At 38.9% G+C, this 21,063-nt stretch overlaps 1 protein-coding gene across 1 annotated transcript in view; it reads left to right on the top strand.

The window, feature by feature from the left end:
- Positions 1–345: 345 nt before the first annotated feature.
- The window catches only part of CFAP47 (cilia and flagella associated protein 47), a gene marked incomplete at its 5' end in the record, with an annotated part of 281,148 nt that continues 260,430 nt past the window's right edge, over positions 346–21,063 (top strand). The window contains 12 exons of the mRNA XM_062608026.1: positions 346–497; positions 2,228–2,343; positions 4,292–4,430; positions 12,390–12,618; positions 13,357–13,517; positions 14,381–14,514; positions 15,376–15,611; positions 16,325–16,517; positions 17,731–17,944; positions 18,336–18,488; positions 19,895–20,084; positions 20,189–20,285. Coding sequence (XP_062464010.1) covers positions 346–497; positions 2,228–2,343; positions 4,292–4,430; positions 12,390–12,618; positions 13,357–13,517; positions 14,381–14,514; positions 15,376–15,611; positions 16,325–16,517; positions 17,731–17,944; positions 18,336–18,488; positions 19,895–20,084; positions 20,189–20,285 — 2,014 coding nt within the window. The remainder of the gene's footprint in view (positions 498–2,227; positions 2,344–4,291; positions 4,431–12,389; positions 12,619–13,356; positions 13,518–14,380; positions 14,515–15,375; positions 15,612–16,324; positions 16,518–17,730; positions 17,945–18,335; positions 18,489–19,894; positions 20,085–20,188; positions 20,286–21,063) is intronic.

Below are 21,063 nucleotides of genomic sequence, written 5' to 3'. Positions count from 1 at the left end.
CTTGTTACTTTCTGAGGTACTGAAAAGATTCACCATTGAGTAACAGCTGACTTACTTCTGTGTTGCTGAAGGTTTATTGCAACAGCAGGAAAAGCTAAAGCACTCTTGGAAAGGCTCAAAATTATACTTTTCTAAATTAACTCTTCTGTGTAATTTGGTGTGTCAGTATTTGCTCTTTCTGGCCTACTGTAAAAAGTCTGAACTTAATTGAATAGGAAAAGAACATTTATAAAATCCTACATATTTTCCTACATATTTTAAAGTTGGTTTTGAATTTAAAATCAATGAACCATATATGTATGTTTTTTAAACTAGGTTTGGTTTTTTTTTTTTTTCTAATTACAGTTTAAATTGATTGTGGAAAATCCGGAAAAACCTGTTGCACCTGGACTTCGAGTTACAGCTTTTGTGGAATATTATCCTAAGAGTAAAGAAGATCTTCAAGATAGACTACTTCTTTTAATAGAAGATGAGATAGTTGATATCCCCCTGCTTGGGTATGGTGTTCAGAAGTTCATATGCTGCTGTTATGATTAACAGTTTAATCTTCTGGAAAGCTTGCTAATACAAGTCACCTATGGCTATGTAATTAATGTGTCAGTTGCACTGAAAACAAGTAGTAAGTTTTCTTAGAAAAGAAAGATTTATTTTCTTTTTTTTTTTTTTCCCAGAGCAGCACAAAGGTAAATAGTTAATTGGGGCAATGTCTTTTAAGATTCTAGAAAGATTTTGGATTCTGGTTTTGCTTCATTCTAATTTGGTTATGATAATGTTGATAACATTTATACATCTCTCCCTGCTTCCCCCCACATTCTTCCATGCAACATATTACACAGGCAGGGTCTATCTACCTTGGCCAAGGAGATGTATCTTCCTTCTCCATTTAGTCTCTAGTACCGTATATATCGCAGATCATGATATAGTTGTTCCTGTGTATTCCTGTCGTGGTTTAAACCCAGTCAGGTAATTCGTTCGCTCACTTCCCCCCCCTTTTCTTGCCCTCCCCCTGCTCTCGGAGGGACGGAGAGGAGAATCGAAAAGAATGCAACTCCCACGGGTTGAGATAAGAACAGTTTAGTAACTAAGGTATAACACAAATCACTACTGCTACCACCAATGATAATAATGATAAAGGAAATAACAAGGGAAGAGAATACATCATCTCACCACCAGCCGACCAATAACTCGCCCCCCCAGCCCGACCAAGCTCTGACCGATTCCTCCAACCCTGCAGTCTCCCAGCCCTTCCGGCTCACTCCCAGTTACATCCTGGGCATGACGTGCTGTGGTATGGAATACCTCTTTGGTCAGTTTGGGTCAGGTGTCCTGTCTCTGCTTCCTCCTGGCTTCCCTTCCTCCCTGGCATGAGGCTCACAAAGTCCTTGGCCAAACCAAAACATCGCTTGTTATCAGCTCTGTTCCCGAGCTGAAAGTCAAAACATTGCACTGCACCAGCTACCAAGAAGGGGAAAAATGACTGCTACTGCTGAACCCAGGACAATTCCTATTTGTGGTTAAGAGGAGATGAGATAGACTTATGCTGATGTAAAATTCCAATTGATTTCATACACAGTTTATGTGAGATCAGAGGTGTGATTGTGTGAAAAATTGGGGCCCTTAAAATAGAAGTTTCCTGATACAAGCATGATCTTTTTGTTATGGCTGAGAAGTACCCAATACAGTTTTGTTGTCATGCTGGCTAAGGCTCTTAAATCAATAATAAAAATAACTTGTGTCATTATCCACTTCTGGCTGTTGTAATAAGTTTTGTTGAAGCCACATAAAGTATCTATAAAAAAAGATGACTGTAAATTGGAACTGGCATGCATGTTTTCTCTCTGCTTTTAGTTCAGGCAGCTGGTAATAAAATACAGTGAATGTAAACTTTAATCTTCTTTTGTGATGTAACTAACTAGTTTTACTTAAAGTTCTTAGTACTATAATTATTTAAAATTAAATAGAAATGTATACATTCTGTTCTGACCAATTGTTTAAAGCTATAATGGCTACTACAGTAGTTAGCCATTAAACAGCTTGATAGACAGCTAGATCTCTTTTACATTTTCCCGGTGTATACCATACTGCTGAAGTGAGTTGCATAAACATTGGTAGGAGAATTAGGAGAAAAGCAGAACTCTCTTCTGCTGGAGTCGTTAACCAAATTTCTTAAAAAATGCAAAGGTATTTTCAAGTTTTGGGAACATATAACCATGTTTTTTCTCTGCAGATTGATTCCGTGCTGTTGCCTGGAAATTGAGTCAGAGATTAATTTTGGTACAGTGATTGCAAACAGTAAAGTAATTAGTAAAGAAATTAGTATTGCTAACCATGGATCGTCTTCAGGTAAATATTTAGTATGTATTACATTATACAAATATTTTATTTCTTTGGAAAATGTAATTTTATGCAAGTAGACACTTCAGCGGCCAAGTGGGTTACGGAGGTTATGAGTGTTGTAGCTAAAGGTGTTAGAAATGGCCCATTGTTTCTATGGGCAGTACTGCTTCTGCTTAGGGAAGAAAAATTAATTTAGAACTTTGCTAAATTTTAGGAGTTCTCTATTTTTTGAGTCCTATCTGAAAGATGAAAAAATGACAGTTTCTTATTGGATTACTATGCACAACATAAATAGTAGCAAATCATGTCTGCCCTTGCTTTTTTTGTCTTGTGATTCTGTGATCCCAATAGCTGTCTACTAAATAAACAACTACAAGCTCCTTGTACTTTCAGAGCTGAAGTCCTCTAGGATGGGAGTTGACTGTTTTTATTACGAGAAGGTAACAAGAAGTCTTTTTATCTTGCTGCCATAGCTTTTTGAAGTCGTAGAGCTTTCAAAACATGCACATCCTGCAACTTTTGTGAAGGATGCTTCCAAGGAATATAAGAAACACAGAGAATGGTGCATAAGAATGCTTATGTGATCCAAGTAATCTATTTGACAGCCTTTTCACCAGACAAAGCTGCAGGCACCTTTCTCCAGAAGCAGGGTGGCAACTATGCGCTGTTTCAAACAACAAATTTAAGGCTGTTGATCGTTTTTTGTTCCTCACTTGTACAGCTGTTTATTAAAACACAAGAGTTTTTTATTTGCAGTAGGCCAAGGTTGTGTGAGCATTCGCTTCATAGATTTCCACAGAAATTTTGTGTCAAAAGAAAATACATAATTGTAGAAACACAAGAGATGAGTTGCAATATTAAAAAAAACCAAAACAAATCCCCCCCCCAAAACCCAGATGACTGTCTAGTGAGAACAGAATTTGATTTTATTTTAAAGATTTAGTATGTAGTTTATATAATCAACTCATACATAGTAACTTCTCACTTTGAGAAATCATGATTAAATAAAGAAAATGAGATAAGCTGCACTGCATATGCATCTATAACTAATATCCATGATGTGAAATTTCTCACATTGTGTACAAGCTACTTCTAGTTATAAACTCTGTTGCATGATACATGCAGGTTGCATGATCGAGTTCTGCAGGATTGGACATGGAAAATTAGAATGAAAGTGGTGGTTAATGAAGGATGTATTGAGAGCAGATAAAGGAAAAGCTGCTGGATAGGTGTTTCTATAGACTCTGTAAATCATAACACAGCAGGTCACACTAACAGGCAGCGCATAAACTGTATCAGCAGGAAATGCTGTATGCCAGCCTGTGACACAAGCATTGCATTTCACATCTTATCCCTTGCACAAAATGAGTCCTCTGTTTTTGTTTCGCGTATCAGGGACTGTCTGAGGTCAAACAGTGAATTTTTCCTACAACATTTGAAACAATTTCTTGCTGTCTTTGATATAATATCAGTTAATTAGTGCTGATGGTTAAATATATTTTTTTCACATTTAAAAAAATTATAACCTAGAAATATTCACTGTTTTCTCTTGCAGTAAATTGTGATGTGTACCAAACAGTGAAAACTATTGTTGACTGCATTATGCATTTAACTTTCTGGCTATAGTAGCTGTCTAGAGGTCTGTATAAACCAGCCTGTAACTTACAAACTGTTACTTACAGCTGCTTTATTGTATAGTCACTTTTGTTTGGAATGTGAGTACCTTTTGTGTTACAACTTGCAAAGTGGCATTGGACTTGTAGGTGTAATATTTAAAGAAATGTTGGAAATAATGATCTACTTTGTTATTCAAAATAGTTTTCCTGTTCCACAAGAAAATGTACTACTTGTGAATATCTGCATTATGTATTTTGTAATTCCAAATGTGTAATAGAAGAATATAAATCTACAACTTTGTTGTGTAACACTGTGTTTATTATTCTGTTTATTTAAGGGACATTTAAAGTATCATACGATGGGGCTGTCCTGCTTAACATAGAACCTATCAGAGGAGCGATAGAGCCAAAATCTAGGAAGACAGTTAAAGTGGGTATCTGTACAGATATACCCAGAATCATCAAAGAAATGATAAAGTGAGTGTATGACTGAGGAAATCCAGCTCTTTAAATTACATTATTAATTCTAGTCTTTGTTATGATTGTTTATCTAAAAAAGTTGATCTCCTAGGTGTCAGTTGCTGTATTCCACATTTATTTTTATGATATTAATTTGATGTTCTGTGGTGATAATATAATCAGTGATGCATAAATTGTATACTTGGCTGTGTTATTAAAGTTCTGTCATAAGTTGTAATGATACAGGTTCTTTGCACATCTCTCATTATACAATTAATCAAGAGCCTTTTGTATCTTTTACCTTTCTACACAACCTGTGCTCCTTTTTGTTTTTTTGCTTAGCTTCTCTAACTTTTCTATTTTTCTATTGGCTTTTTGTGTTTCAGGTGTCTGAAAAACATTATGTTGTCCTTTAGTGTATCTTGTTTTAAATGGAGAGAACTTATTTGCAACCACTAACTCCTTTAAGAATAGACTATTTTTAAATGCCTACCTTGTCTCCCTTCAATTGGTGAATATAAACTTTTTAAAGGTGCCAGAATTTGAAACTAGATTCCCATCTGTAAAGTTGTCCTGGGTTCAGCAGTAGCAATCGTTTTTCTCCTTCGTAGTAGCTGGTGGGGTGCTTTGGTTTTGACTTTTGGCCTAGGAACAGCTCTGATAACACTGATGTTTTTAGTTGCTGCTAAGTAATGTTAACTCTGACCAAGGACTTTCTGAGTCTCATGCTCTGCCAGGGAGGAGGGGAAGCTGGGAGGAAGCAGGAACAGGACACCTGACCCAAACTAGCCAAAGAGGTATTCTATACCACAGCATGTCATGGCCAGTGTATAAACTGGGGGCTGTTACCCGGAAGGGCTAGATCACCGCTCGGTCGGTCTGGGAATTGGTCAGAAGATGGTGAGCAGTTTGTTTCTCTTCCCTTGTTATTTCCCTTATCATTATTATTATTGGTGGTAGCAGTAGTGGTTTCTGTTATACCTTAGTTACTGGTCTGCTCCTATCTCAACCAGTAGGAGTTATATTCTTTCGATTCTTCTCCTCATCCCTCTGGGAGCTGAGGGGAGGAAGAGGGCGGGGGAGTGAGCGAGCGAGCTGTGTGTCTGACTGGGCTTAAACCATGACAAAAGTCCTTTTCAATCCTGTTTTATTATAATAGTGAATAGGGTGTGGTTGGCTTGTGGTGTATTTTTTTTTCCTAGTTTTCTTTTAAAATTATTAAGACATATAACTTAATATTATCTCTTTGTATTCTTCATTTGTGTAGCTAGTTGGAAAAGGAAATGAAAGGAAAGGAGAAAAATTCATTGGAGTGATGGGGAAGAAAATATTTGCATTTTGTACCACAGTTCCATCCTTCTTCATTTGTTATTTTCTTTGGTTATTGAGTTTCAATATTTTGGTTGCAAAACATCATGCTTTCTGCTTTTCCTTTGCTGTCCAGGATTGTGTAGTTATATGTAAATATTCAACACACAGATTTTTAGCCTGGAGAACACAAAGAAGGACTACAGGGCCCTGGGAGAGGTGGTTAGGGGCTCTGGAGCTCAGATTGTCTTTTTGTCAATTCTCCAGAATACAGGGGAGGACCCGAAAAAGGCTAGGAGGATTAGCCAGGTTAATAAATGGTTAGAAGGGTGGTGCCATAGTTAGGGTTTTCGGTATCTTGAACACAGGACCCAAGTTAGTAGGCCAGGTCTACTGGGGGCTGGTGGAGCTGGTCTAAGGGAAGGAGCGGTTTTGGTAGGAGGCTTGCCGAACTGGTCAAGGATGCTTTAAACTAGATGTGCTGGGGGAGGGGAACATCATTCCATCCCAACACACCCAGTCAGTTGTCAGCACCTATAATAAATGCTTGGAGCGATGTAGAGATATTCCAGCCACCCCAGCAAATGAGCCAGGTTCATTTGGAGCTCGACTCAGATGTCTTATACAAACGCCCGTAACATGGGGAGCAAACAAGAGGAATTAAGAGTTGTGTGCACGTTTATGAGGTATGATATAATAGGCATCACAGAAACATGGCGGGATGGGTCCTATGATTGGAGTGTTGGAATGGAAGGTTACAGGCTCTTCAGACAAGACAGGCCTGGAAGGCAGGGAGGAGGAGTTGCTATTTATATTAGGGATAGGCTGGAGAGTATGGAACTCTGTCTGTGGACAGGTGAGCAGTCAACAGAGAGTTTGTGGGTCAGGGTTAAAGGGAGAACAGCAATGAGAGACATTACTGTGGGGATCTGTTACAGACCACCTGATCAAGAGAAATCTGCGGATGAAGCACTCTACAGACAGATAGGAAAAGCCTCATGCTCACAGGTCCGTGTTCTCATGGGAGATTTCAACTACCCTGATATCTGTTGGAGCGACGGTACGGCCCAGCACAAGCAATCCAGGAGGTTCCTCCGTTGTGTGGAAGACAACTTCCTTCTGCAAGTAATAGAGGAGCTGACAAGGAGAGGTGCCATGCTTGACCTCGTGCTCACCAACAGGGAAGGGCTCGTTGGAAATGTGACATTCCAGGGCAGCCTTGGTTGCAGCAATCATGAGATGGTCGAATTCAAGATCCTTAGGACAGTGAGAAGAGCATGCAGCAAGCTCACTGTTCTGGACTTCAGGAGAAAAGACTTTGGCCTCTTCAGGAGCCTGCTTAGTAAGGATCCATGGGATATAGCCCTAGAGGGCAGAGGGGCCCAAGACTGCCAGTTGATATTCAAGGATCACCTGCTACAAGCTCAGGAGTGTTTCATCCCAGGATGAAAGGAAGTGCAGCAGGAGGGCCAGGAGACGTCCTTGCATGCATAAGGAGCTGCTGAGGAAAATTTGAAGGAAAAAAGAGGCTTATAAAAGGTGGAAGCAAGGACAGGAAGCCTGGGGACAATACAGGGATGTTGTCCAGGAAGCTAGGGACCAGATTAGGAAAGCTAAGGCCCAGTTAGAATTAAATTTAGCTAGGGATGTTAAGGATAACAGGAAAGGATTCTATAGGAATGTAGTGAATAAAAGACAGACTAAGGACAACATAGGCACCCTCCAGAAGCTATCAGGAGGACTGGCTACCCTAGATTAGGAGAAGGCTGAGGTTCTGAATGACTTCTTTGCCTTGGTCTTCATGGGCAAAGGCTCTGACCACACCACCCAAGGTGGAAGGTAGACGCAGGGTCTGTGAAAATGAAGGCCTTAGGCCCACTGTAGGAGAGGATCTGGTTTGAGACCATCCTGAACACCCACAAGTACGTAGGACCTGATTGAATCCATCTGCGGGTCCTGAAGGAGCTGGCAAATGAAGTTGCTAAGCGACTGTCCATCATATTTGAAAAATCATGGCAGTCAGGTGAAGTTCCCGACAGCTGGAAAAAGGGAAATATAACCCCCATTTTCAAGAAGGGGAAAACGAATGACCCAGGGAACTACAGACCAGTCAGTCTCACCTCTGTGCCTGGCAAAATCTTGGAGCTGATTCTCCTGGAAGGCATGCTAAGGCACATGAAAAACAACAAGGTGCTTGGTGACAGACAGCATGGCTTCACTAAGGGGAAATCCTGCCTGACCAATTTAGTGGCCTTCTGATGGGGCTATGGAACTGATGGATAGGGGTAGGGCAGTTGATGTCATCTATCTGGACTTGTGCAAAGCATTCGACACTGTCCCACGTGACATCTTTGTCTCTAAATTGGAGAGACATCAATTTGATAGGTGGACCACTGGGTGGATAAAGAACTGGCTGGATGGCTGCACGCAAAGAGTTGTGGTCAATGGCTCAATGTCCAGCTGGAGACCAGTAACGAGAGGTGTCCCTCAGGGATCAGTGTTGGGACCGGTCTTGTTCAACATCTTTGTTGGTGACCTGGACAGTGGGATTGAGTGCGCCCTCAGCAAGTTTGCTGATGACACCAAGATGTGTGATTTGGTTGATACGTTGGAGGGAAGGAATGGCATCCAGAGGGACCTTGACACGCTTGTGAGGTTGGCTGATGCCAACCTCATGAAGTTTAACCATGCTAAGTGCAAGGTCCTACACCTGGGTCAGAGCAATCCCAGGCACAGATTCAGAGCAGCCCTACAGAGAAGGACTTGGGGGTATTGGTTGATGAGAAAATGATCATGAGGCGGCTTCAGTGTGTGCTTGTAGCCCAGAAAGCCAGCTGTATCCTGGGCTGCATCAAAAGGAGCATGACCAGCAGGTTGAAGGAGGTGATCCTGTCCCTCTACTTTGCTCTCATGAGACCTCACTTGGAGTATTGTGTGCAGTTCTGGTGTGCTCAACATCAAGAGGATATGGAACTTTTGGAACAAGTCCAGAGGAGGGCCACGAGGATCATCAGGGGACTGTTGCATCTCCTGTGTGAAGATTGGCTGAGAAAGTTGGGGCTGTTCAGCCTGGAGAAGAGAAGGCTGCATGGAGACCTCATAGCAGCCTTCCAGTATCTGAAGGGAGGCTATAGGAATGCTGGTGATGGACTGTTCATTAGGGACTGTAGTGACAGGACAAGGGGTAACGAGTTAAAACTTAAACAGGGGAAGTTTAGATTGGATATAAGGAAGAAATTCTTCACCATAAAGGTGGTGAGGCACTTGAATGGGTTGCCCAAGGAAATTGTGAATGCTCCATCCCTGGTGATGTTCAAGGCCAGGTTGGACAGAGCCTTTGGTGACATGGTTTAGTGTGAGGTGTCCCAGCCCATGGCAGGGGAGTTGGAACTAGGTGATCTCTTTGACGAGCGAGTTGAGAGTCTGTGGGTGAGAATTAAGGGGCAGGCTGGCAGGGGGGATACTGTTGTGGGTGTCTGTTACAGGCCACCAGATCAGGGTGAGGAAGTTGACGAGGCCTTCTACAGGCAGCTGAGAGCGGCCTCACAGTCAAAGGCCGTGTTCGTTGTGGGGGATTTTAACTTCCCTGTTGTTTGCTGGAAGGACTACTCAGCAACCCAGCCACAGTCCAGGAGGTTCCTCCAGTGTATGGATGATAACTTCCTCCTGCAAATGGTGGATGAGCCAACCAGGAGAGGAGCGCTGCTGGATCTCATCCTCACTAACAAGGAGGATCTGGTTGAAGCAGTAAGGGTTGAGGGCTGCCTTGGTTGCAGCGACCACGAGATGGTGGAATTCAGGATCTTGTGTGGTAGGACCAGTAGAATTGCAAGTAGAATTGCAACCCTGGATTTTAGCAGGGCAAACTTTGGCCTTTTCAAGCAATTGCTAGGGGAAATCCCATGGGCAAGGCTGCTTGAAGGTAAAGGGGCCCAAGATAGTTGGTTGGCATTCAAGAATTGCTTTTTCCGAGCTCAAGATTGGAGCATCCCTACACGTAGGAAGTCAAGGAAGAGGGTCAGGAGACCTGCGTGGCTAAATAGGGAATTGCTGGGTATGCTCAAGTGGAAGAGGAGAGTTTACAGGTCATGAAAGGAGGGGCTGGCCACTTGAGAGGAATATAAAGCTGCTGCTAGAGGATGTAGGAAGGCAGCTAGGTTGACTAAGGCCTCCTTAGAATTAAATCTGGTGAGAGGGATCAAGGACAGCAGGAAGAGCTTTTTCAAATACATGGCAGATAAAACTAACACCAGAGGCAATGTAGGCCCACTGATGAATGGGATGGGTGCCCTGGTGACAGAAGATACAGAGATGGCAGAGTTACTGAATGCCTTCTTTGTCTCTGTCTACTCTGCTGCAGGCAGTCCTGAAGAGTCCTTTACCCCTGAGACCTCAGATGAAGTCAGGTCAACGGAGCAGTTTGCCTTAGTCAATGAGGAATGGGTTAGAGACCAGTTGAGCAATCTGGACATCCATAAATCCATGGGTCCAGATGGGATTCACCTGTAGGTGCTGAGGGAACTGGCGGAAGTCATTGCTAGACCACTCTCCGTTATCTTTATCAAGTCTTGGGAAACGGGAGAGGTGCCCGAGGACTGGAGGAAAGCAAATGTCACTCCAGTCTTCAAAAAGGTCAAGAAGGAGGACCTGGGTAACTATAGACCAGTCAGCCTCACCTCCATCCCTGGGAAAGTGATGGAACACCTTATCCTTGGTGCCATCTTAAGGCATATCAAGGATAAGAGGGTTATGAGGGGCAGTCAACATGGCTTCACCAAGGGGAAGTCATGCTTGACCAATCTCTTAGCCTTTTATGAGGAAATAACACGATGGATGGATGATGGCAGAGCGGTGGATGTGGTCTACCTTGACTTCAGCAAAGCATTTGACACAGTCTCCCACAGCATCCTCACAGCTAAATTGAGGAAGTGTGGTCTGGATGATCAGGTAGTGAGGTGGACTGTGAACTGGCTGAAGGAAAGAAGTTGTAGTCTATGGGGCGGAATCTAGTTGGAGGCCTGTATCTAGTGGAGTGCCTCAAGGGTCAGTACTGGGACCAGTATTATTTAATATATTCATCGACGATTTAGATGAGGGAATTGAGTGTACTATCAGCAAGTTTGCTGATGACACTAAGCTGGAAGGAGTGGCTGACACGCCAGAAGGCTGTGCTGCCATCCAGCAAGACCTGGACAGGCTGGAGAGTTGGGCAGGGAATAATTTGATGAAATATAACAAGGGAAAGTGTGGAGTCCTGCATCTGGGCAGGAACAACCCCAGGTTCCAGTATAGGTTGGGTAACGACCTGTTAGAGAGCAGCGTAGGGGAGAGGGACCTGGGGGTCCTCGTGGACAACAGGATGACCATGAGCCAAGACTGTGCCCTTGTGGCCAAGAAGGCCAATAGCATCCTGGGGTGTATTAGAAGGGGGGTGGTTAGTAGGTCGAGAGAGGTCCTCCTTCCTCTCTAGTCTGCCCTGGTGAGACCCCATCTGGAATATTGTGTCCAGTTCTGGGTCCCTCAGTTCAAGAAGGACAGGGACCTGCTGGAGAGAGTCCAGCGCAGGGCATCTAAGATGATTAAGGGAGTGGAGCATCTCCCTTATGAGGAAAGACTGAGGGAGCTGGGTCTCTATAGTTTGGAGAAGAGGAGACTGAGGGGTGACCTTATTAATGTATATAAATATATAAAGGGGGAGTGTCACGAGGATGGAGCCAGGCTCTACTCAGTGGCAAACAATGATAGGACAAGGGGTAATGGATGCAAACTGGAACACAAGAGGTTCCACTTAAACTTGAGAAGAAACTTCTTCTCAGTGAGGGTGACGGAACACTGGAACAGGCTGCCCAGGGAGGTTGTGGAGTCTCCTTCCCTGGAGACATTCAAAGCCCGCCTGGACACATTCCTGTGTAACATTATCTAGGTGTTCCTGCTCCGGCAGGGGGATTGGACTAGATGATCTTTTGAGGTCCCTTCCAATCTCTAGCATACTGTGATATTGTGATACTGTGATCTCAAGGTCCTTTCCAACCCTAACTATTCTATGATTCTATGTTTATTTTTTTTTTCAGCTCGGAGGCAATTTAAAAGGATAGTTGATTCTATTAGAACAATAGCCATATTAGTAGATTTGTTTTGTGTAACAAGAACAAACATGCTTTGTTTTATAAAAATTCTAGTAATAAAGATTTGTACGCTGTATTTATGGTCCTTTGGTGTTTTGTGATATCATCTAGATCTAGCATTCAGTCAGGAAGAGCAATAGTTCTTTTATGCTTGTTAGATGAAATTTTTCTCCAGTTGCCTAAAAGAAGATTACTGCATATATACCAGAATTAGTAGCTAGAAACAAATGTATCATCTATGGATATCTCTGGTTCTTTTGAGATATCGTTCCTATTTTTTCAAGCATTAAAAGAGCAGTAAAACTTAAAAAGTCCCCGAAAACTCCACAATGTAATGTGTGATTCTTACTGAATAGTAGTATCTCTTTTGGTATCACTTTGTCAAGTGCAACGTCCCCCCGCCCCAGGTTAGGTTGTTTATAGAGAATCAGTGATTTGAATGCTCTGCTTAGGTTCAGTTTTGCATAGGTTTTAATTAAACCAAGTGTATTATTTCTAACACTTTTCTACATTACCTATTGCTGCTTTCTACTCTTACCAACAGAGTGGAGTTGGAGGGTCATGGCTGCACTGAAGTATGGGTCAAAGCTGTTGTGGTTGAGCAAGTTCTTAAAGTTCTAGGAGTGTCTTGTGGAAATATATTGGAATGCATTAACTTTGGACCAGTTTACTTTGGGTCTTCAAAGACTGAACAAATATCTTTATACAATGAAAGTCCTGAGTGTATGGACTGGGTAGCAGTACTGGAAGACAATGCCATTGGAGGAGAGATGGTAAGAAACTGTTCTGGGTTTTATTTCAGTTGAAAACATTTTTTTCACTTCTGCTTTTGCTTTTTTTGTTTCTCAACACTAATCTTCTAGTAGTTTTTACTATGTCATACCATTTCCTGATCCATAGGCTTGCTAAAATTTCTGTCTAATCAACAAATATGTTCCTATAATATAAGCTTGGAATTCAGTTTTTCAGATATCTCTGTTTCACTTTGTGACATCTTAACAGTACTAAGTACAGTCCATGCATCTGTGTGGGGTTTGTTTGCTTGTTTGTTATTTTTTTTTGGAATGCTTTTGCTTGAAATCCTGCTTGGAAATCAAAACATACTTTGGTATTCTAAGATGTTATGAGTCTGTTTTCACTATTTTTCTCAGGCAGTGAAATCATGTGAGTGAGCATCATCTTTAAAAAAGGGAATTCAAAACCTTGTCATGGGATTGCTGTTTAAAAATTGGTTAATTGGTCATGTGATAGGTAGTTATGGCAGTGCTATTACTTAAGTTATGAATTTCTGTGTGATGATGTGTGAATGATATGAAAATGATGAAAATGTATGTGGAAGGAAAAAAACACTACTACCCGCTGAAAAAAACCCCAAACAACCAACCAAACAACCCCAAATAACAAAACCACAACAAAACCAATGAACAAACCCCCCAAACCCCACCCAAATACCAAATACAAAAGGGGAAGTAAAACAGGCTAAACTATTCTACATTTTGATTATATTTTAGGGAACAGATCTTCAGAGGAGTTCAGATGCTGCTTTACAAGACTTAAGCCTCAAGAATAGAAAAAGAGATGTAGATGTTTCCACCTTGATCTTGTGCATTCCTAATCAAGGCACCTTGCTGCCTTATGGGAAGTCTTTGGTTACATTGTGCTTTACTCCAAAGTGAGTGAGTGCTCCAAATTAGACACATGCATGCAAACTGATTTGGCTAAGCTATTTTGTAATGATTTTAAGTTAATGTGTCTGCAATTTTTTTAATCAATGATTTCTTATGTTTTATGTGTCTTCAAAGAAATGCTTGGCATGATACTACAAATGAGGAAGTAAAGTCTGAAGGGATTATCTGGAAGAGATTTTATAATGCATTAAGGGTTTATTTGAACCAAGAATTGGTTAAGCTCTTTTTGCGAGAACAAGAATTTTATTAGATTTTGCCAAGGGAACTAATTGCAGTTCTCATTAAGTATGTTAAGTCTTTAAAGATTGTTGAGAGAATTTTACAGTGTCAGATTAAATGCCTTTTTGATGACTGCAGATTTATTTCATAAAGATATACTATATGTGCAGAATTTTGAAAGAATATATATATCATCACCAAGAGACCAAAACATTTTGGACTAATTTTGTTCCATTAAAAAAAAAAAAACAACCCAAAACCAAAAAACCGTAAAGGAACATTTCTTTTGAAAATAAGGAAAAGAAAAAGAAAATGCTCTCTAGCTATATCCCATACTTAAACTATAATTATAGGTGGTTATTATGCATGTAGTATTAGCTTAGAAAACCGTTGTAGACTGGACAAGATGTCAAATGACTGGTATAATAAGCATACAGGTACTGTCGAGCTTAATTTTGTTGCTGCTCCACTGTCTGAAAGGAAGTATAAAGGCCATTCGTTCAAACTGTATCCAACTGCAACAAAGCCAGACTGGTTGATGAAAAATAAGCCTTGATTTTTTTATGTGTTGGAGTTTGGTGCTTTGTTTTTTTCCCCATCTTGTAATTAGAGATTGTGGATTTTACAGAAAATTTCAAAGAGACTTTGGAGTGCATGACTCATCACCAAAACAAGATTATGTACTGTTTCTGAGATTTGAGGATGTTGGAAATAGACATGTGTGTCTGCAGGCCCTCAATGATGATGATGCAGCAATCAAAGGTTTGTTACTGGAAATGTATAGTGACTATCACTGCAGACCCAACCCTGCATGCAGGCAGTTCAGGACATTGGTCGCTTAAGATTGACCCAGGAGATGACAGTCTTGTTCGGAAACATCCTGAATGACCAAGCAGCCTTCTTTCCAACCGGATTTGCCTATCCCACATTGCCCTTTTAGTCATCATCACGCTTGTAGTAAGCGTGGGTAAAGCCCTCTCAAATCTTCGTTCACGAAGCCAAGCCATCAATCAATAGTGACTATCAGAAATGTGCATATGGATGATAAAACTGTATGTCTGGATTTTTTTTTTTTAACTTCTTCATGTTAACAGTTTTATGGGAAACCTATGTTTGTGGGTTTTTTTTTGTTGTTTTGTTTTGTTGTTTTTTTTTTGTTCTATTTATACAAGAAAATTATTGTAACTTACATCTTTAATGTTTTAGCACCAAAACCTCTTTGAACAGTGAGTAGAAAGCAGGAGGGAATTGTGTGTCATGAATACACCAGCTGCTAGTGAACACCTAGAACTTAATTATAAATATAAATATTTGAAGGACTTAAAAGAGCCCCCAATCATTTGCAAGTCACCAGCATTTTGCTAATATCAGTTTTGTGCATTTTCAAGTGGATAGTTGATCACCTTCAGCTTCCATAATGAGGGAATATGTTACCTAACAGCCATTATAAGTAAGCATGTCTGGGCTATGTTTATAGAAAATTGCATTGTAATTACACCATATTATGGTATTATATTGGTTTTGCAACCATAAAACTACAGTATGACTTTTCTGTGTGTAAGCAAATAGGTGTGCGAGATTTTTTTGTGTTTTTTTTTTTTTGTATTTGTTTGCCTTTTGCAGTGAATCATCCCCATCACATGGACTTAGCTTTGACAGGTTCTGGGCTTCCTGTCATGTTAACTTTTAATCCAGGACCAGTTATTAACTTTTCGGACTGTTTCATGGGTGAACAAACACAAGTTCTGTGCACGCTCAAAAATGAATCCGAGTCCCTTCCAGTAACATTCAGCTTCCGCAAGACTGCTCACTTTAATATTTCTCCTGAAAAAGGAAAAATTGCAAAAAAATCTGCAAAGGTAACTAAGCCTTTCTCTTAGATTCTGTAGACATGCTGATTACAGTGGTCAGCAGTGGAACTCCTTGAAAATAAACCAGAACAATTTCATTTCAGTAGCCATGGCGTTTAATATCATCCAAATGTGTTTTTTTTTTCCCTCCTCATGTAGAGTCTTTCCTGTGCTCCAGGAAGCAACAAGTACTATTTTAAATTTGGAAAAAAAAATAATTGCAGCATGTCCTGGGCTTAAACCATGACACAGCACTAAAGAAACTTTACTCATTTTTTTCCTGGCCTTAAATTTCTTATATTTTACTGACTTGAGAAGACTGAATTATGTTTAAACCTTTCCAGGATCCTTTTATTTTCTTTCAGTAAATCACAGCTACTTGAGTGAGATAAAATTTCTTTTAATGGAAGAAATTTTGCTAAATTTATGTCAAATATGGAGTCAGACACTTACAAATTCACAAACCTGTAACTCAGGGCACAAGAGAGAATAATTTGCCTCGGAAATGGGCAACTGCAACTTTGTGGTGTTCTGATGTGTAGCAGTTTTTTATTTTCTTATATTGTTGATTTATGTGTGGCAGTTGGCATATTCTAAAAGGTCAGTTTTGAACACTTATCTTAGAAGTAAGTGTGGAAAGAAGTGACTCAAACAGAGAATTACACAAAACTTTTCTCTTTCCTTTTCTGCTCATATGTCTCATAACAACTTTTACTTTCCAGGACGTGATGTTTTCATTTACTCCACATCAAATAGGAACATTTAAAGTGAAGCAAGTTGTTGATATAATTGGTACGGCATTTGAGAAAAATAATTTTCAGGTTCTGAAGACAAAATCCTTTCACCAAATATATTTGAGCTTTAATGGCGTGTGCAAATCTAAACGAAAAAACATTCTATTCAAAGTTAATCCTGGTAAGATGCTAAAAAGATAAGTGACAAGTGATAAAATATTTTTTAAGTACTTTTTAAAGTGCTTATACGCAAGTAAAATATGTTTCTACGGATCAAAGAGATAATATAATATTCAGGTTTTGTCAACTTTTCTAAATGCTCATTTACCTTTTGTCCTATTAATGTCCTCATTCTGCTCCTATTGCAGGTTTATAAAGAGGTTATTGGGGGTACCTGTGCTCTATAGGCTACTGATATTTATGCTTTGCTTCTAAGCTTCATTGAAGCATGGAGGGAAAGTGATTTTTTTTTTAGATCCTTATATAGATGGGTTCTATATCTTCATGTTCTCCCAGTCTCTGAGGATGAGTATGTATACTTGTATCTGTATACGGTGGAGGGGGGATAAGGCTGGAATGAAGCTCTTTGCAAACTGTGCCTCCATGGGCATCAGAAGGAATATACTATAGGAATCACTTATAGTTTGGAGGATGGAACATAGTTGTTTAGTGGTTTGGGTTTTTTTTGGTGTTTTTTTTTTGTTTTTTTTTCAGGTCTGGGAGAAAAGGGCAGTGGAAGACTGGATTTACTAATTTATTTGTATTGCTGTTTTAAACATAGATATTTAAAACACACATATAGACAAGAGAAGTGAGCAAACACATGGACTACTTTCTGTCGTAATTTTTCTCTTTAATGTAGACATGCTTTTCTGAAACTAGAGTGAAAAAGATCAGAGGTCTTTTTAATTGTGATAGATTGGGTGTTCTTTGTCAAAAATCATGCCTGTGTTTGCAGCCCTTAAGGCAAGCTTTAGGAAACTGCATACATTGGTGTCATAGAGGCAGCTCCGAGTGCTTGGTCATGTGCATGCACAAGACAGTGAGCCACAGCTGGACATAGTAGGAGTGGTTTGCATTCTAGTATTTGCTTGTCTGTGATCTAGACCAGGGAAAGTGTTTGATTGTTAGTATGGTCTGAATGCCTTTTTCCCTCTTGTCTGAGGAAAACAGTGGGATGGGTGACTGATAATTGCAATGCTAGGTGGACCATTATAAATTAATGGTCCACCATTAATTTTTCTAATACTTTTTTATGCTGACTATTGTTCAGTATCTGTATGAATGAATGAATATCTTTATGAATGAATATCTGTATGAATGAATGAATATGTATGTATGAATATCTGTATGAATATCTGTATGAATGTAACGTGTTTTACTTGAATTTTAAGGTATAACACCAATGATTTCCAATGCAACTGGACAGTTTGTAGCTCATGACACAAGACAGTGTACTGATACAGCACCTGTGGCAATGCTTAAGTCAACCCAAACACAAATTCATACTCACCGGATAAACAGGAATTGTAAGAGTGATGTACTTACGGCTTTTCCTAATGATCGGGCAGCCAGCATTAGGCCTAGTGAACGGAATAAAAAGTACAGGTAAAAATTATGCAAATATACAATGTAAATTTGCACATTCTTATATAGTATATAAGGGATAGAGATTGGTTACTCATATGACAGTTTACTGGTTTTTGTGGCTTTTTTGTTTTTCAGGCCTAAAGTTCCTTAGAATTCAGAGTTCTACTTATGCCTTTTGCACATAAATTTCATGAGTTGCTTTTCTCATGTGAAACTACAAATGCATCTATTACAGTTTCAGTATTTCATTTTTATGGTTGCCCTTATGAGGTTAAATATTAATAATCAGCTACAATAAAAAGAATGTTTGCAATGAAATATATATGTAACAAAATTGATGTTTTCATTCTAATAAGACGAGAATTATTTTACACACATAGTGAAACTTCAATTCTTTTTAAATATTTAGGACTATTTTCACAAAGACTGAAAGATATAATTATATAGATCCAGAGTTTTCTTATACTGACTATGAACGACTGTCAAAAGAAGCACATAAGGAATACTATGCAGACTTCATTTCTAGTTTAAGACAGTGTCGCTTACTGAAAGATACCACTAGGTAAGACTTTGTTTAAAGGATAAATTCTTCAAACTTAAATGAAAAATGTGTTTATATGTGCAGTTAACTTAGTGGCACCAATCATGTACCTAAATTTGTCCCATGCTGAAATACTTATGGTCTTGGGATCTTCATTTAGAATGCCTAAAACAAAACCTGTTTTGTTCAAATGTTTATTTAGACACTTAGAGATCACTCCCTGGATAAAATGTAGGGATGGAGGCCTGAAACTTGAAATTACAATAAAATGCCAAATTTTAAGAAGAGTTGGCTACAGTAAATAGGAAAAATGTGACACTGACTGTGTTGGATTCTCTTTTATTTTTATATGATAAATAGTATGTATTTCCAACTTGTATCTGTAGCTGACCCAGAGTGGCAGATTCAGTATGTAAATTATGAAATAATTTGTGTAATAAAGCAGATAATATTAAAGGATTGTATTGGTCTTTTAGCTTTATTTTAGATATGCTTTGGAACAAAATAACGGAAAAGAACTTACGCCTCTGCTATTTCTAAAAGTTTTATAAAAAGCAAAAAACCAAGGAAACCCATAACCAACCTGTAAAACCTCTAAAGAAGATGAGTAATATCTTAAGATTGTTTAGTTTGAAAGAGCCATTACTTAAAGAAAAAAATAGTGGCAGTGGATTATTCTTGTAATCTCAATTTACCTTACTCTGTTTATATACATCATGATTCAGACAAGGCTTGCAGAGCTTGATTTATTTCATTTTTATACATGTACATGGTATATGGTGTTCTTGAAAGAAACTGGTGTTGTGGAATGGTTGAACTGTTTATATAACTATAAGGCATATATTAAAGTTATATTTTATTGCATGAGGAGCAAGATCAGAAAGGAATGTTTCACAGTTGTCAGATGAATTTCACTATTATCCAACATAGTATTAATTTTCTGAATACTTGGTAGAAAACATCTGTATAAGATCTCTGGAAGTTTCAAATCCCTTGGTTGCAGGTAACATTGATTGAATTTGAACTTTAACCAAAAAAATTAATTGCTCTGAAAATAAGGCTGTAAGTGGTGCAGTTCAGACATATGCAATTAAATGATCCATTGTAATCTTGGTATTTACTAACTTTTAAGTACTTGACTTTTTACAGCTTAATTGTTCTTGAACAAGTATTTTAGACATGATATATTTATATTTTGGTAGCTAAGCAATTCTACAAATGTGCAACAGTTGTTAATTGTTGCCTAAACAATACAGTAAAAGACTTTTCAATGCATTTTCTGAAATTGAGGTATTTTTTTGATAATGAAATATCGTAAATTAGAGTATAATTTGTTTTGTTTAACCATATTAAATAGTTTAATGTGTGGAACATGGGATGCTCAAACTTCTGGATTTCCATATTTTTTTTTTTCTCCTCCCCTATAGGCAGTTTTATATTTATAATAATTCTGTAAACATAGGCCTTCAACCAGCTGAAGGGCTTATGTCACCAAAGATGTCAATCACAGATATTCACAAGGAGAAGACAGAGTTCAAAGTGCTTCCTTTAGATGAGAATTGCCTATTAACTAGTCAAAAAACATCACCAATTGGTTTTAAATCTTCAGTCAAAGATGTAAGTTAAATGTGTGAATAGTAACATAAGAGTAATTTGTTTACCATATAAAAAGCATGAGGATTTTAATCCTGCTCTGAGAAGATGCTTTGTGCTTATCACAGACTTGGAGCGGGCTTAATGCTATGCCATCTTCTACCCAAGAAAAGGAAGATTGTAGTCTAACTTTGACATCAAAGCAGCTTTATCAAATACTCATAGGTAAGATTTTTAATTTGGTTACTAAATATGGTACTATAATAATAAATACACTAGTTGTTATAAAAGCTCTTATTTACAGTAATGCACTTTATGTTCATAACTTTTCAACTTAAATAGAAAATAGCTTAATTTGGTGGCAGTTTACTATCTACAGTAGTGTTTAACTAAAGCTTTTTACTTCTCACAAAATAGCGAGGTATGATTAGATGTGAAAATGTAAAAAGAGCTTTCTTTAAAGACTGCTCATGCTACTGCTTATTAGAAGAGCATAAATGAAGCATAGTATGAGGGTTGTTGATACCCCTATGCCTTGTTATTGGGCAGTATCTGGACTTATATTAATATTGGGAAGATTCATGGGTGTGTCCAGAATTTCTGGGAATTAACAGTGAACTGTGACACCCAAAAAAAGTGAAACTTCTTCAGGATTCTCCTTTAAAATAATTTCAGTGGATTGTTCTGTGATGGGGATTTACACCTGCTAAATTCTGTGAGGCTCTCATCTGTTAACATCACTTGGTATTAAAACTAGCCTATTTTGAGATAATTTTTTTCGGTAAAATTATTTAGCAGGAAATAAAAATATTCAGTATGTTCTGGCCTTTTTTTTTTAAATTTTCAGTGAAGCCAGAACTTGAATAGTGTAGCTGTGCATACTGATACACTTAGGGAAAAGGAGAATAAGATAAATATATTAAGTACAAATAGTACTTAGAGTTTTGTAAGATGTTTGATTAGTGCCATGAGTACTGAAGTTTGCAGTCCAGCATAAAAATTG

Source organism: Pezoporus occidentalis, unplaced genomic scaffold (assembly GCF_034315485.1).
Source record: "Pezoporus occidentalis ecotype Australia unplaced genomic scaffold, CSIRO_AGI_Poc_V1 ctg129, whole genome shotgun sequence".
Taxonomy (NCBI): domain Eukaryota; kingdom Metazoa; phylum Chordata; class Aves; order Psittaciformes; family Psittacidae; genus Pezoporus; species Pezoporus occidentalis.
This window is presented reverse-complemented; position numbering and strand designations above follow the sequence as displayed.